Genomic DNA, 15579 nt, shown 5'->3' on the forward strand with positions numbered 1-15579 from the left:
TCGGTCTTTATCATAGGTTGAACATAGGACCTATGAATAGTAAAGAATACAAAAAATACAGGATTTGTATTCGCGTGCGTCCCGATACGAAAATATAGTGTACGGACACTTGTTGAAATTGAGAGTCAATGATTGGACGTATTATTTAGGTATTTAATGAAATGTAGATATGTATTGATTATAAGCTTATTAAAACAATTGTTCAGTCAAAATCCCGTTTTTTATTTACACATGCAACATACAATACAATACATAATATACTATTGTGATGATAAATTTGTTGCTGTAAAGACATTTTTAAGCCAGTTTTATGTTGTGTGTGTTTTTTTTTTAATTATTCATAACAAATATCGCCAATTAGCCTGTCTGCATAGAAACCAGACAAAAATGAATAGAATAATTACAGAAGGTCCCACTGTTAAACATATAAAAAAACAAAATATTCAGCCGGTTGTTCCCAGGTCCTGTTCTGAAATCCAAGCTGTAATTATATGTGTTGTTTTGTATAGTCGTAACTGAGACGGCTAGGGAACAAAGGAAAATCGTTGTGGTAAATGATGCAGGAGTTTAAACTCCACTATTTTTCAGTAAAAAAATCATGGTTTTTGAAAATATAAAATATTTTCTAACTTATCTCAGGTGTTTTGTTATTCTTTCTAAGAAATGATAGAAATGTTAATAATCTTACGCAATATGATAGTGCTTCACGTTTCGACAAAGAAAAGTAAAACACCTATGGTCGACATATATAGATTTACCTTCCCATACTTGTCATCTTAATTGGTTTAATTTCTAGATTGGAGAAAAGTGAACACTTCATCATGTTGGCTTTTAATAAAGCTTATAAACGTTGCGTTTACAAATGGTGATGGAACCATTGTTACAAAGAGACTCAATCCGTCATTTTAATGAGGCTTCTCCAGAGTTCAGATTATAATAAGACATGATTTTCTATACTTAATAATGTGCGTATGTCTTCTTATAAACCTATCATATTATAAATTGCACATCCTAACAACTTATTTAGTGTTCTCTACAACTACGTGTGTTCTGTTTATTTCAACATTCGCGTAAAATGTTCGTTCACAGTTTTGAATAATTAAGTTAAACCTTTCGTAAAGTAAACGGGACAATATAGTTTGGCACTTCATCGATGCACAAAGAAACCTATTAATGTTATGGATCATTATGTTTAACACATTTGACCTTAATGATAGAGATACAAAAAAGATGTGAAATTAAGATAAAAAAGTACGCGATATTGTGTCGCCCTTTTAGCATAAAAATGCCTGGTAACAAGGCTATTATTTGAAATTCAATTTGTTAAGGCTGATATTATTTCATCTGCACACAAATTGTTTGCTTTTTGTTTACCTTTAAAATCAAATGCAAACAGATGTACGCCTTTCTTTTGTGCATTTATCAGGTGTTAACATATATTGCAGCCCTTTAAAGAGACTCGTTTCACGATATTAAGAGTCAGATGTCAAAACTTGTAGGTTCTTTTTGTATGTAAAAACAATGTTTGTTGCAGATAAAACATTATTCAAAGTTTATTGTTGAGTTCTATAGAGAAAAGTAAGTAAATAATCACTATCAAACTAAAGTAACGATTTTGAGATTTAAACTGTTTAAGGATTGAGTTCCACAATTTTGTATAAATAAATATCCGCCAGTTGTTGTTTGGTGATTTTTCATAAAATAAAGAAAAACAACCTTTTCTCCCACCTCAGATATGTAGATCCGAAAATTTAACAATGCTAGAAATTCTTATCTTACCCACGGGCAAAGATAAAACAAGTACCCGTATGGATCTCCTTTTTAATGGTCATCACATTGTAATTAACTCCATTGTTGAAGACCGTCGATTGAAGCATCATAGAAACCTTGTCTTGTGGCAATATTTGGAATGCTTATTAATTATTTCTCGCTTCAAATGTCACAATAAAAACGTTTTCACTCACCTTTCAAGAAATAATGCTTCACTCTCCTCAGAACTATCTAAGGACCGAATCGACTATTAACATAATCTGAGTCACTGCGCGCATATCCATGACAACCACGATTTAATACATATCCATACGCGTTCTTTTCCACTACGAACAAAAGAGTTCTAGCAAAAAAAAAACTTTTACTTAATTTGGTTAAATGAGGTCGGAGAAAAAGCATCTTTCATAACCGCTCGTGTAAGATAGGTTCATCCCAACCCTCGCGCAGGGTGTTCTGCAGAAAATCGGTTAACCTTGTTTCAGCAAACCACCCTACGTTCGGGTCGGAATGAACCTATCTTACACTCTAGGCCATAGAAGATACTTTTAACAAAAGATCGCTTACAACATAAATCATTTGAAGGAGATCGTTAAACGGGGGCAAAAGAATAAGCAAAGTGTTGTGCACATCCCGAAAAGTAATAAGGTTTCTTGCTACAGAGGCTTTTCCTTTGGATTAATTTGCAATATAACGTAAGAACATTTTAAGACATCATTATATTAATTTTTGCAATTTGAAACAGGATAATCGTCTTGGTGAAGCTATGCAACTTAATATAGGCGCAACAAGAGGTATATTTTGAGACAGATTGCGGCAAAAATACACTCAATGATTTTATTTAAATTAAAAGTAATGTTTAATAACATTTTATATTAGGAGTATACTAAAGGTTAATTCATAAAAAGAATCTGAGATCAACATACATTTGCATACCAAATATTGAAAGCTATGCTGTCAAACTATGAGACTATGCTTACTTTAGTTTCATATATTTTTTGCCGTTTGAGTATAGCTGGAACAGATAAAACTAGCCGGAACATTGAATAACAACATCGTGTCATTCGCACATTCATATTGCTTGCATGTCAGACTCCATCGATTTGTCAATGTAAAACTCTACATTTTATTGCGTAGTGTATCATATTGGACTTCATATTATAAAGAATGCATGATTGTTGAATCGAGTGGCATGGAATTTAAATATCAATTGTCCTCTTCAAAACACGGATCATTTGTTGCCTTTTAAGTAAAACAATTAACTGCACGCTTAATTTATTGGCATGTCCCAATCTGCATATATTTGACACATAGAAAGAACAACAAAACTCTAAAATAATTCTGGAAATATATGTTTGCATACTGAATTGGATCTGTTCATGACTCTAAAGGATATAATTACAAATACTGATCCACATGATTTCTTTCATTTGACGTCGTCATTGAAGCATAAGCAAAATGCGTCTGATACCAATGATTGTTAATATTTGGAGAGTATTAGAGTGTTGCGGATTTGCAATATTGCCGTCAAATGTCAGATAGCGATACAATTATGTCTTCCTATCAATCATGGCGATCTAGTTATGAAATAACAGAGAAACAGTTCCTTGGAGATTTCTAGATTTTCAAATGCGACTCAGCCTGACGAATTACTTAACCATCCCAGCAGTTATCTGAAACGGTCATATATTAACAGGAGTTGACTTGAATAGTGGTCCTTTTAACTAGATGTATGTTCAACAATCTATTTAGGCATTTTGCTTAAATGTAGGTCAATAACTGCAGCATACACATTTTATTAATTCCTAATTGCTTCTGGAAACAACGCATTTGTATTATTCTAAGATATAAATTAATGTTGATATCGAAAGGACAATATATCTTAAAGCTACACTCTCGTAGATTTTCCGTTTTGACAATTAACAAACCGCAAAATGAAAAGGGTAATTCTTTTTTTTTTCTCTCTTGTAATGAGAAAATTTTTGCGTAAATATCTGCAAACCAGTGATGAAAGACTTCTGACAAAAGATCAGATCGCAAATTTTCATATTTCCGTTCGAAAAGTAATGTTTGATAGCATAAAGCGTTAATAACGGTTTAAGAAAAATGCATTAAACATCAATTTTTTTAGCTTAAATATGAAAATCTGCGATCTGACTGTTATGTCAGCAGTCTTATACCACTGGTTTCCATGGAATTCTGCATAAATTTGCTCATTCCAATACAAAAGAGTTGTAAAAACGATTAATCTGTGAGAGTGCAGCTTTAAAGAAAGTACGAACGTGGCATTAAAAGGTATTTTACGGTATAAAGCTTACGTTAGTTAGAAAAAATACCTTAACTTCGTTACGACGCTGTATACATTTTCGACCCGAACCATTTCAGCCTTGAGGCTTAACTATGTTACAGGAAAATGCCTTATTTTATATTGTTTTCTGCGAATGCATCGTTATAAAATATCTTCGTTAGCCGTGTAATTGACAGAAAACGTCTCATAAACCGAAATTCCAAGGGTTTTTTCCACCAAAAAGTGTAATTCTTAGATAAATTATACCAATTTCAAATAACGTCAACGAGCACTTCATTGTGCAGGAAATGAACAAGACTAATCAACGATGCTGTGATTGTTGCATAGCATTGATTTTGAAATTAATCATTATTGCAGTACTTGAACGGAATCAATATGGAAAACGAATCACAGTTACAAAGACTGTCAACATTCATATGATACTACTGTGGTTTCATTGTCAGCTTTTTCAGATTTGAATTTCAATTTCATTTGTACTCCTTCTTGAAATGACATGTGATTTTGTTATTTTATGATTCTTTTAATTTATATATCTCATTTTTATTTGATGTTTAATAATGCATTTCAAAATCAATTTTGGTAGCAGCCTTAGTAATACGTCTTTCTTGAAATGCCATCGTTAACTATATATAAGACTAGATTTTGATAAGTATGGTGATGTGAATAGATCTTAGTAAGCGGCGATTGAAAGTGGTTATACACTCCGTATTTAATAAACATACCTTGTATGATTCTTTATTAGCCAACATCGTAATTCTTAGCCATTGTTCTTTCTGTGGTGAAAGCTTTTATATAAAACACAAGCTTAGCTTTAATTTGCACACAATTTAAATAGCGGAGTTACGTATATATTATAGATCACAATGGGGGAAAACCACGCACATCCCATTAATATTTATAACTCATTACAAACAATAAAAACAACCATTTCATCCTTATCGATTTTGTTTCAGTTTTCAATTATGTTTAACATTTCGTTCAGTGTAGGAAGCAGAAAAAAACGGGATTGCAGTTTACTGTAATAAACGAGCATGCTTAACATTTTTGTATTCCTTTGATAGTATACATTTGTTTTGAGCCCTATGCGAATGAAAATTGAATAAGTGATGAGCACGAAATAAATTCATTTCTCGAAAATCATTTGAGTATGCTAATGTGATTACCGATCTATTGCTGTCTAAGCATGTATTCTTCACCTGCTGTTTTGTATTTAAAAAACACACAAATCGTCACGAATCCATATTTTGATAACTATACGTTTCTATAGTTATTGGTTTAATCTCCAGATTGTTTATAGAGTAGTCCATTTTGTAGGTAATTAACAACACCTACCAAATGTTCATGTTACATTCCTAATTGGTTTTACTTTATGTTGTTTATTTCGAATTACAAATCGCCACAAGTATATGTGTTTTCACCATAAAACAAAATTGACAGGTAACTATATGCAAACAATGCGATAAATAAAATTCTGTAAAATAGTTCATCATTTAGTTTAATGTTAAGCTTTTTGTATTCTTTAAAAGTGCATCAGATTGTTGTAGACACGAAATCAACAATGATTGGGCCAAATGTGACGTAATACGTTTAAAAACGTCATAGTTAAGATATAATTAAGATTTAATTAAATGGATATGTGTCTACATACTGTATGTTTAGTAATGTAGGGCATATTTGATTGTCATTTGAATATGGAAGTTGTTGACAGCCGACCTGGTACAAATGTACAAAATGGTCATGTTAATTACAAAAACGTGTATTCCTTGGATTGTAAAGCTGTCATATTTATACAAAAAAGTAGTACTTAAGAGAGATGATTTTGTATGTAAAAACAGTTGGGTTAGAGAAGGCAAGAAAGCGGCCTTGGGTCCTTAATGGACGGCAGTTAGGATGCGGGATTACCTTAAATGTCATGCTGTACTTAGACTTGATTATTATACTTAGAAAGAACTGGAACAATAAAGCACCAACATTCGAACGGTTGTTGTTTAATAGCTTAAAGACTTCCAACAAGTTAAGTGAACAGTAGCATTACGTGACACAAACCCACAATAATATATTTGTACAATGTAACAGCAGCAGAACATCAGTAATGAAACATTTATAGTAGTAATAAAATTAAGAGGTATAAGGCACAGGGCTCAAAGGACACTAAACGAGAGACAAAATATGTATACAAACACCACAGACACACCGCATAGCTTCATGAATAAATGATGGCAGTATAGGCTTGGAACGGCTGGTAACCGAAACACGGGTTCACTGGAGGGTTTCACACAATATCATTCTTGTCCCGACCTGCATCAACACGTACAAAGCGTGGTACCAATGCAAACACGAAATAATTGGTTTCTGGCTACTCAGCTTGTCCGAATTAATATTATTTAATATTAGATAAGCACAATATCTGACGTCAATGTGATTATTATTTCGTTGTTCAAATTTTACAATCAATGGGATGATCGTCATGCCATACATGTATATATGCCGAACAAAATCGAAATTTCTCTCCTCGTCCTAGGTAGAATACTTCTTAAAGACCCACATGAGATTACATTATCTGGTGTACAGTATGAGAACATATTTAAGGTAAAAGTTAAAATGATTAAATTGGTATTATGAACGGAGATAATCATACACAAAATTTCGATATAGTGATAGCTCTTAAGGTTAGTCTCATTTAAAGGGTGATAGGGGTTACCAGTTTTTTTAATGTACTTACTTTTTAGGCTGGTTATCAATGTTTCCAGATATAAAGTAGAGGTAAAACAAAGCAAAGCAGAGAACCAACACATTTGAAAGACAACTTCATGTCAGTGGAACATTTATATTGGTGTGCGAGTAAAGCAACCATTACGTTTACATGTAATCAATGTTATGCGCAGCGTCAATGATTGTACTTCATATAACGTGGTATCCATAATTGTGGAATCAAGTGGCATGCACGTCAAATGTCAGCAGCCTTCTTCAAAACATGCAGGCTGCTCTGTTCTCTCTTTATTACAGCCGGATTTTTATTGACATAATTGTGTTAATTTGAACATGTTTGTTTCAAAAGAAGAAACAGTAGAAAAACAACTATTATTAAAGAAGTTTGCATATTAAGTTGTCGAGTTTAATAACGCCGAAGTAAATACTTATAAACACTAATACACATATATTTTCATTTGACTATCTCCTTGAAATAATGAGCAAAATGCATTTCTTACTAATTGTCATGAATATAAGTAAAAGGTAAAGCGAACTTGCTATTTAACAACACAGTTCATACGTTTGACTTTTATATCTTTATCACGATTTACAGGTCTTTGATATTTATTTATATTTATTTATATTTTCTCAGACAAAATAATTAGTTGTTCCTTTCCTGATGGACACGTATTTGGTGTAATTATTGTCATAACGAAATTGTCTTCGTTAGAAATGACTAAATATTTCAAAACTAGAGAATATATTCAAATGAAACATGAACTGCTAGATACATAAAGCATGCGCACAAAGAACCTGGCAGTAATATGAATTGTGTAATGCCCTTTTTTCTACTGAAAAACAACAACAGACTAGTGTTGGCGTTCGCTCCTCGAGGTTTTTGTTTTCTCCATATTATCATAGTTCTACAGAAACAAGCTCAGTAGCCAAAAATTTAAACATAAGCCCCGTTTGATGGCACCGGGTAAACGCCAAAGACATCGAACACAAAAACAAACACTCACTAACCAGGAACATGGAACAACAGCACAAAACTCCACAAACAACACAGTACATATATACTATATAAAGAAACTAGGTGTGTTTATCAAGGATTGTAAAGTACCGCATTTGAATTGTCAGTTAAACATACTGATTGTTTTTAATATAAAATCTGGATTATTAGTTCTATTTTTGATAGTGTAACCCATATCAAATATATCATGTGTGTGGATGTTTGGCTATAAAGGATGTTTACAATGCAACAAATGGCTTTATATTCAGTCTTTCTGTCGAAAGGAAGGCAATACTTGAGAAAAATCATTGGATACGTACTTTTGAATAAAATATGCTTTGAAATTGTGTGCAATATTTATATGTAAAACTACAGAAACAAGCTTAGTAGCCAAACGTTTAAACATAAACCCCGTCTAATGGCACTGGGTAAACGCCAAAGACAAAGAACACGAAAACAAACAATCACAAACAAGAAACATGGAACAACAGCACAAAACTCCACAAACAACACAGTACATGTATACTTTATAAAAAGGTGTGTTTATAAAGGATTGTTAGGTTCCGCCTTGGTACGGTCAGTAAAATGTAAAATTACTGGGGGTTTAAATCAGTTTACGTGCACAAACCTCAATCTTATCCAAACAATCCAGAATAAAGTCAAACCATAAAATATTAATCTTATCATCAAAGTATGCATTGAGGAAACTTAATAATAAAACAAAAAAATAATAAACTATTAGGTGAACCCCAGTAATCTAATGATTAGGGATTCCAACTCTATCTGCAGACGAAGGAATTAAATTCAAAGTACTTATTTCAAAACCTTTTTAAAGATACAAGAACAGCACAGATGTGTGCAAGCAAGAATATCGTAAAAGAATGGATGAAGTACATGTACATACTTCTAAAAACACTTACGTGTAGTGTTTTTAATTGTCACATCATTCATTGATGAGTGCATTATAGCCTGAGGAACCTTGCTGTTGTTGCGCAAGCTGTTGATCAGCATATGCTCATACATGTTATATCACAATACGTTCTCTGACTATCAATTAAGTGGCGTAAGTTATTAGATAACATAGTGCAGCTTCTAGACAATCCCTTGTTGTTGCAACGGGGCATTCCATCAATTATTTACGATGGAAAACACGAACTAATCAATAACATATTCCTCCCAGAAGCCAATTTGGAAGCTCTTCTGCATATATGTAATGTCTGCATTTGAAAACCGTTTGTGGGCTGTGTTTATGGTCTCATTTCCGAAAACAATGTGTTCCCTGCTATACTCAGTTTTCCCACACAATACAAGTGCACGTGTCAACGGGAGTTTTGCATATAATGTGTCATCGGTAAACTTTGACGTAGCATTCCGGCTATGTGACCCTATCCACGATCTGAATTAAATAAACAGTTTAATTAAAGTATTTTCATTGGATGTAAAAGTGACACTCTTATTCAAAATACACATGTATAACATACATGAATTTTGACTGATAAACTGTTAACAACTTACTATATAATGCATTTATGGAAAATATTAACTACTGATAACAAGGTTGAAACCGCGTTTTTAATAGCAGAAACGGCAAAAATATCAAATAATTGGTAAATGCTAAAATAATTACTGTGGTCTACTATAGTCTCAAAAGGCAGAAATACCTTTCAAATTAAACTCGGTATCCTTCATAAGAACCATTGTTTCCGACATTTGTTCATCCTTTGTGGAATATTAAAACAATATTATTTTTGTGGTAAATCTTATCTGGGAGTATGAGCGCATCTTTAAATTCGATTTGCTAATAGACAGAATGGCGTCATAGAGACAAGGATCAGAATTACAATGAATATGGTCTGATCATTACCTGATTCCTCGCATCTGGCAATCATATTTAACTGCTTATTAATAAGTATGTACATATGAGTTTCAAAGGATGGTCAATGCGATAACAGTTCATGGACTTAAATATGTTCTAGAACTATTTGAGAACATAATGAGTTGTTCTATACCATCCCGCAGATTTTGGTGCAAGAACTTGAATATTTGCTAAACATTTCTAAATCTGGTTTCAAAGATTCGAAAACTCTAAACCTATGGATAGGTCTACATTTGGATGCAGCATTTCTACACGTATTATTATAAAGTCCCTGCTGCGGTAACAAATGTCCTAACAGGGGCGTAGCTAACCCTCTATTCATGAGGATTCATAATTCTGCTAGGGGGGTTCGGGGGCGTGCCCCCTCGGTAAATTGGCTACGCGCCTGTCAGCGTATATATTACTAGACAAACAATCAGAGTATATATTCCAAGACAAACAATCATATATAATAATACATACGCTGATTGTTTGTCTAGAAATATATATACGTTGATTGTTTGTCAGGAATGTATACGCTGATTGTTTGTCTTGGAATATATACGCTGATTGTTTGTCTTGGAATATATACGCTGATTGTTTGTCTTGGAATATATACTATATACGCTGATTGTTTGTCTTGGAACATATACGCTGATTGTTTGTCTTGGAATATATATACGCTTATTGTTTGTCTAAGAATATATATACGCTGATTATTTGTCTTGAAAAATATTCGCTTATTGTTTGTCTTGGAATATATACGCTGATTGTTTGTCTTGGAAAATATTCGCTTATTGTTTGTATTGGAATGTATACGCTGATTGTTTGTCTTGGATACTATTCGCCTATTGCTTGTCTTGGAATATATACGCTGATTGCTTGTCATTGAATATATACGCTGATTGTTTGTCTTGGATAATATTCGCTTATTGCTTGTCTTGGAATATATACGCTGATTGCTTGTCATTGAATATATACGCTGATTGTTTGTCTTGGAATATATACGCTGATTGTTTGTCTTGGATAATATTCGCTTATTGCTTGTCTTGGAATACATACGCTGATTGCTTCTCATTGAATATATACGCCGATTGCTTTTCTTGGAATATATTCGCTGATTGCTTGTCATTGAATAAATACGCTGATTGCTTGTCTTGGAATATATACGCTGATTGTTTGTCTTGGAATATATACGCTGATTGTTTGTCTTGGAATATATTCGCTAATTGTTTTTCTTGAAATATATACGCTGATTTTTTGTCTTAAAATATCTAAGTTGAATGTGTGTCTACATTGTTTTTGGATCTCGAACTATCCACGTTATTTGACTGTTTTTAAATGTCAACATAGATGTTAAGTGTTCGTCTTGAAATACTGTTTACCAGTTATCTCGAACTCGTTTTGCCCGATTTCCTCGCTGGGATTAGATGTAAAGGACCATCTGTTCTACTAAATGTAAGCATGCCCGCTTGGCTCGATTTTCCCGAGACTCGAGGTATTTTTTTCCGATCACTGGGAGTTCGAGCCAACGGGATTTGACTGTTTTGCTATTCGCTTTAGTCGGTCCTAGTAAGACACATTTGGATTGAAAGTGTAAATCAGATACTACTTATTGTATTATGTCAAAATATTCGACCTTATGTAGGTAAAATGACATTTTTTTTGCTGATTGCAAAATATTCTGATGTTTAATATCTTACTTATTTCTTTATTCAAGACATGCTCTTAGTAACTTATACCTAATTAGTATGACATTTAGAAGAGATGTCTAAAGAGGATATTTATGTAGTACTTGTTACACAAATGAGCTGAAATAAAACACTTTCAGTAATATTATACACTCAACCTTTAACATAGACACCTTATTAAGAATACCGTTTTATAAAATCTCTAAATGTCAGAGGGAAGAAAAATAGAATTTTCAGAGAATACAGGATCTTTATGTAAGACGGCGGTTAAATACTAAAATATTACAAGTTTCTGTAAATGTCAGATGCATTATCAAATAATATTCCTTCACATAAGTAGACACTGTTGTTATTTAAGCGTTGTGCTTTTTTTCAGATTCGACATCCGTCAATTCGAACGGAATACATCAGGACTTCCTTGACACTGATGCTCGAACTCGAAACAAACGCAACGCAACGTCATACGATGTGTTCGATTCTTCAGTCAATGAGAGTGACGTCATAGTGCCTAAAACGGAAATTCCAGAATGGAAAATCAAACTACAAAATCGAAAGTATTACGGGTCTGCACAATACATGCAACGAAAACTTTACACAGACAATCCTGAAAAAGGTAGAGAAAATATATAAGAGATAGTTATTTACGTATTAGAGAATAGGCTCTTGATGAAATACACAAGGACTAGCTACTGCAACAATTGCCCAAGTTATTGAAACTATAACATAAATATAAAGTATAAAAACGTAATCATATTTTATATAATCTGACCCTTAAGAGACAACAACACATTACAACGATTATATTAGATTAAATGCATCAATATTTCGAACAACATTTTGAAATGCAGGAGTACAGATATTGGTGTCCTTATTAGAAAAAAAGGCTAAAATTGGTGTTGAACTTGTGCTATTTTACGGGTTTAAAGCTGAACGTTTTGACAACTTTTTTTTTATTTTTTTGTCTTGGAACGAGCCAATTTTTGCGAGAATCCATGGAAAGCAGTTATATAGACTGCTGACAAAAAATTAGATCGAATTTTTCAATATTTAAGTTAAAAAATGTTTTATGCATTTTTTCAAACCGTTAGTAACGTTTTAAGCCATAAAGCATTAATTTTCGAACGGAAATATGAAAATCTACGATCTGATTTTTTATCAGCAATTTATATCTTTGGTTTGCAGATATTTATGCAAAAATATGCTCTTTCCAAGATAAAAAATTAAGAAAGTTGTAAAAATGATATATCCGTGAGAGTGCAGCTTTAATGTCTAAATGTTATATTACCGGGCTTCTTTCTGTAGTTTCTCATATACATATTAAGTAGAGGAACAACATTCACAAGCCAGGAAGAATATTCAGCAATGTTGGCAAAGAAGAGATACAAAGGCCGCAAGGAACAGATAACCCGTATCAGAAAAAATATCACTCAGAAATCACAGCATAGAGTTAATGTCACTAACCGATATAACAGTAGATATTTCTGAGTGCAAAATTAAAATATTGAATTCGCATGAGGTCATTTTAAACATACATGCGCTATATTCTCTTCCAGCTCCAACGATATGCTTCAACAACAACACCAAGCACAACAAAGGGGTCAGACTCGGGGAATATATCTGTCCCATGTCCAACCAGTCTGACTTTATGACCTTCTGCTGTGGACCAGCGACTGGGCAGAGATGCTGTACGGAAGCGGTGTTCTCGGAGGACAAGGGTGGAGCCTTTGATGATGGCGACTTAGTGTAAGTTATTTTGCTTAAAACATGCTTATCATGCGTATTGCTTTGCGAGAAGATAGTATACATAGTTTGATAATAACTTCACTTTTAAAACACTGACAATCAGATTTACAGAAAAGAGTATTGCTAAAGAACAACTGTCGTACACTTAAAGGGGCTGCACCCCGTATGATGAAATAGCGAAAACAAAATTGTCGAAAACTGACATAAACTTGGTATCGATGTGTACAATGCATTGAAACTTACTTACTGAAGTACCACATAGTTTACAATTGATTATTTTCCCCAGTTATTTTTCGTATTTTTCCATTAAAAAAGATTACTAGGTATGTCTACCTAGTAGAATTCATTCCTTATGCGTGATTGGCTAGTCGACATAATCACGTGATATAACCAAGTTAAGTATATACCTGAAATATTAAAAATGTTTACGGTAAGCCTCCGTAGCACAGTGAATACAACACTGGACTGCAATTTTTGCGACACTGGTTCGAACCGGTCTCCGACTCGATATTTGTTTTACATTTTGGTTTTTTTTTACAATTATGATATTAAAAACATTTCATTAAATAATTGTCCTGAGATTCGTCACAGAAAAAATCTTTTTTTGGTGCCAATCTGGTGTACAGTCCCTTTAATTGTGATGAAGAAGAACTCCAAATGCTGTCCTTCGTAATGCGGTAAAACAAATCATTGAGGACGTTCAATTTCCTTTCATAACAAGTGTTTAATATGGATAGTATTTTATCTCTAAGAGATGCTTGTTTTAAAATCAAAATGTTTATTTACAATAATTAAATATAGATGTGAGCAAAATTATAAAAATATATGTGTTCAGCAATGATGAATAGTACAACTTTGTTTTGTTTTTTTATGGATTGTTGAAGAAAAGGCACAATTTTGACGATGCTGAAATTATATGACATGGAACATATTGACAGAATAATAACGCACACGAATATCATGGCTTTAATAATTGATGAGACCTTGTTCAGTTGAATCAAAACAACGGATGATCGTTGGTGTTAGCTCAATCGCGCTTGTCTTTGTGCGTAGGCGTGTAAATTTGCAGAAGATAACACTATCGAATGTATAACAAATTTCATTGAAAATTGAAATGTCAATGATATTGCAAAGGTTAAGTTATTGTTTTCATATACCTTCAGTATGTTTTAGAATATTGGAATTTGTATTGCAAGTTATTTAAAGAATTTGGATATCCCAGTAGAAAGGGCAACTACAGAACAGGAAAAGCTTATCAGAACATATCGTTATATACCTTTTTTATTGACCTACATAATAAGAATGGAACTGTTTGTATTCTAAAAAACATCGTTCGCATTAGAGGTTTGTTGAGTTTCATGCAGAATTATTGACGACAGATGCAAAATGAGCACGTAAACGACTATGTCATTTTCAGACCAAACACCCCAAGGGACCTATATTTTTTCAAAATAATCAATTTGGAATGTAATTTTAACAATTTGGACTATATAGCTAAACTTCAACTACCAATACTTATTCCATGCCAACTATTTATTATTTTAGATGGCCACACTATTTGTTCTAGAAAGACTATTGCATGAGTCTGAAAGCTTTCGTACGGACGCGCGTTGGTCTGATTTGTAATAAAGTAATGTCAACTTTTCCGTTTAAACCTTTAAATATTGACAAGTTAAGATGATGTTTTCATGTGCCTCCGCACATGCCATCATGTTGACAGTAATATACTTTTTATTTAGTGTTTGCATTAACCGTTGCCATAAATGACATCTGTTGTCAGAACTGACATCTGTTGTCAGTTTTAATAACAATCTATAGCATCAATTTTAAGACATTTCTAAAATGTGCCCAGCTGTGTGTATAGATGTTTTGCCGCACTGTAAAGGTAGTAAAAACGGTCAACTAAAATTAAAAAAAAAAATTCGCAATAAAAACCGAAGATAATTTCCCCTTTTTGTTATAAACGCAGTCAAAATATGCAGCAAAACGCAGAACTAGAAATTTAAGCATTTCTCCATGAAACATAAATAATGAAAATAAAGGCACATGCATTTATAAAGGCAAAATGACGTGTATTACGTCTCTGAATATCTGAAAATGATTGACACATATGTTTATATTGTCCAAATTTTTGACTGAATGCATATTAAGTTTAAAATATGACTGTGCTATAAAATGATATCTTTACTTCCGTTGCACTTTTATTAAGAGGAGAAATTAACTGCTGAAATATACTATGTTTTATTATGAATGAATCGTTTTATTAGAGTCAGCTGATACTACTGTTCAGATCGAACCATTTCTTGTGATCTTCAAAATGGTAAGCCTCAAATAAGACTTTAATAACGTTTTATTTCCATTTGCGCTCAAAAACAAAACAAAAAAAAAAAAAAAAAAAAAAAAAAAAAAAAAAAACATTGATAATAAAAAAGACCGATGAAGGCCTTGGGACGGATCCTATAGTTTTTAGGATATATATTGGGTACAATAGAGAACCATTCTGATGTTTGTT

General features: G+C 32.8%; 1 protein-coding gene across 2 annotated transcripts in view; it reads left to right on the forward strand.

Annotated features, from left to right (window-relative positions):
* The window catches only part of LOC128240134 (uncharacterized), a 51449-nt gene that overhangs the window by 23171 nt on the left and 12699 nt on the right, over positions 1-15579 (forward strand). For both annotated transcript variants that reach the window (XM_052956655.1, XM_052956654.1), the window contains exons 2-3: positions 11701-11937; positions 12878-13067. In XM_052956655.1, coding sequence (XP_052812615.1) covers positions 11701-11937; positions 12878-13067 — 427 coding nt within the window. The remainder of the gene's footprint in view (positions 1-11700; positions 11938-12877; positions 13068-15579) is intronic.

The sequence above is a fragment of the Mya arenaria genome, chromosome 7 (assembly GCF_026914265.1).
Source record: "Mya arenaria isolate MELC-2E11 chromosome 7, ASM2691426v1".
In the NCBI taxonomy this organism is placed as follows: domain Eukaryota; kingdom Metazoa; phylum Mollusca; class Bivalvia; order Myida; family Myidae; genus Mya; species Mya arenaria.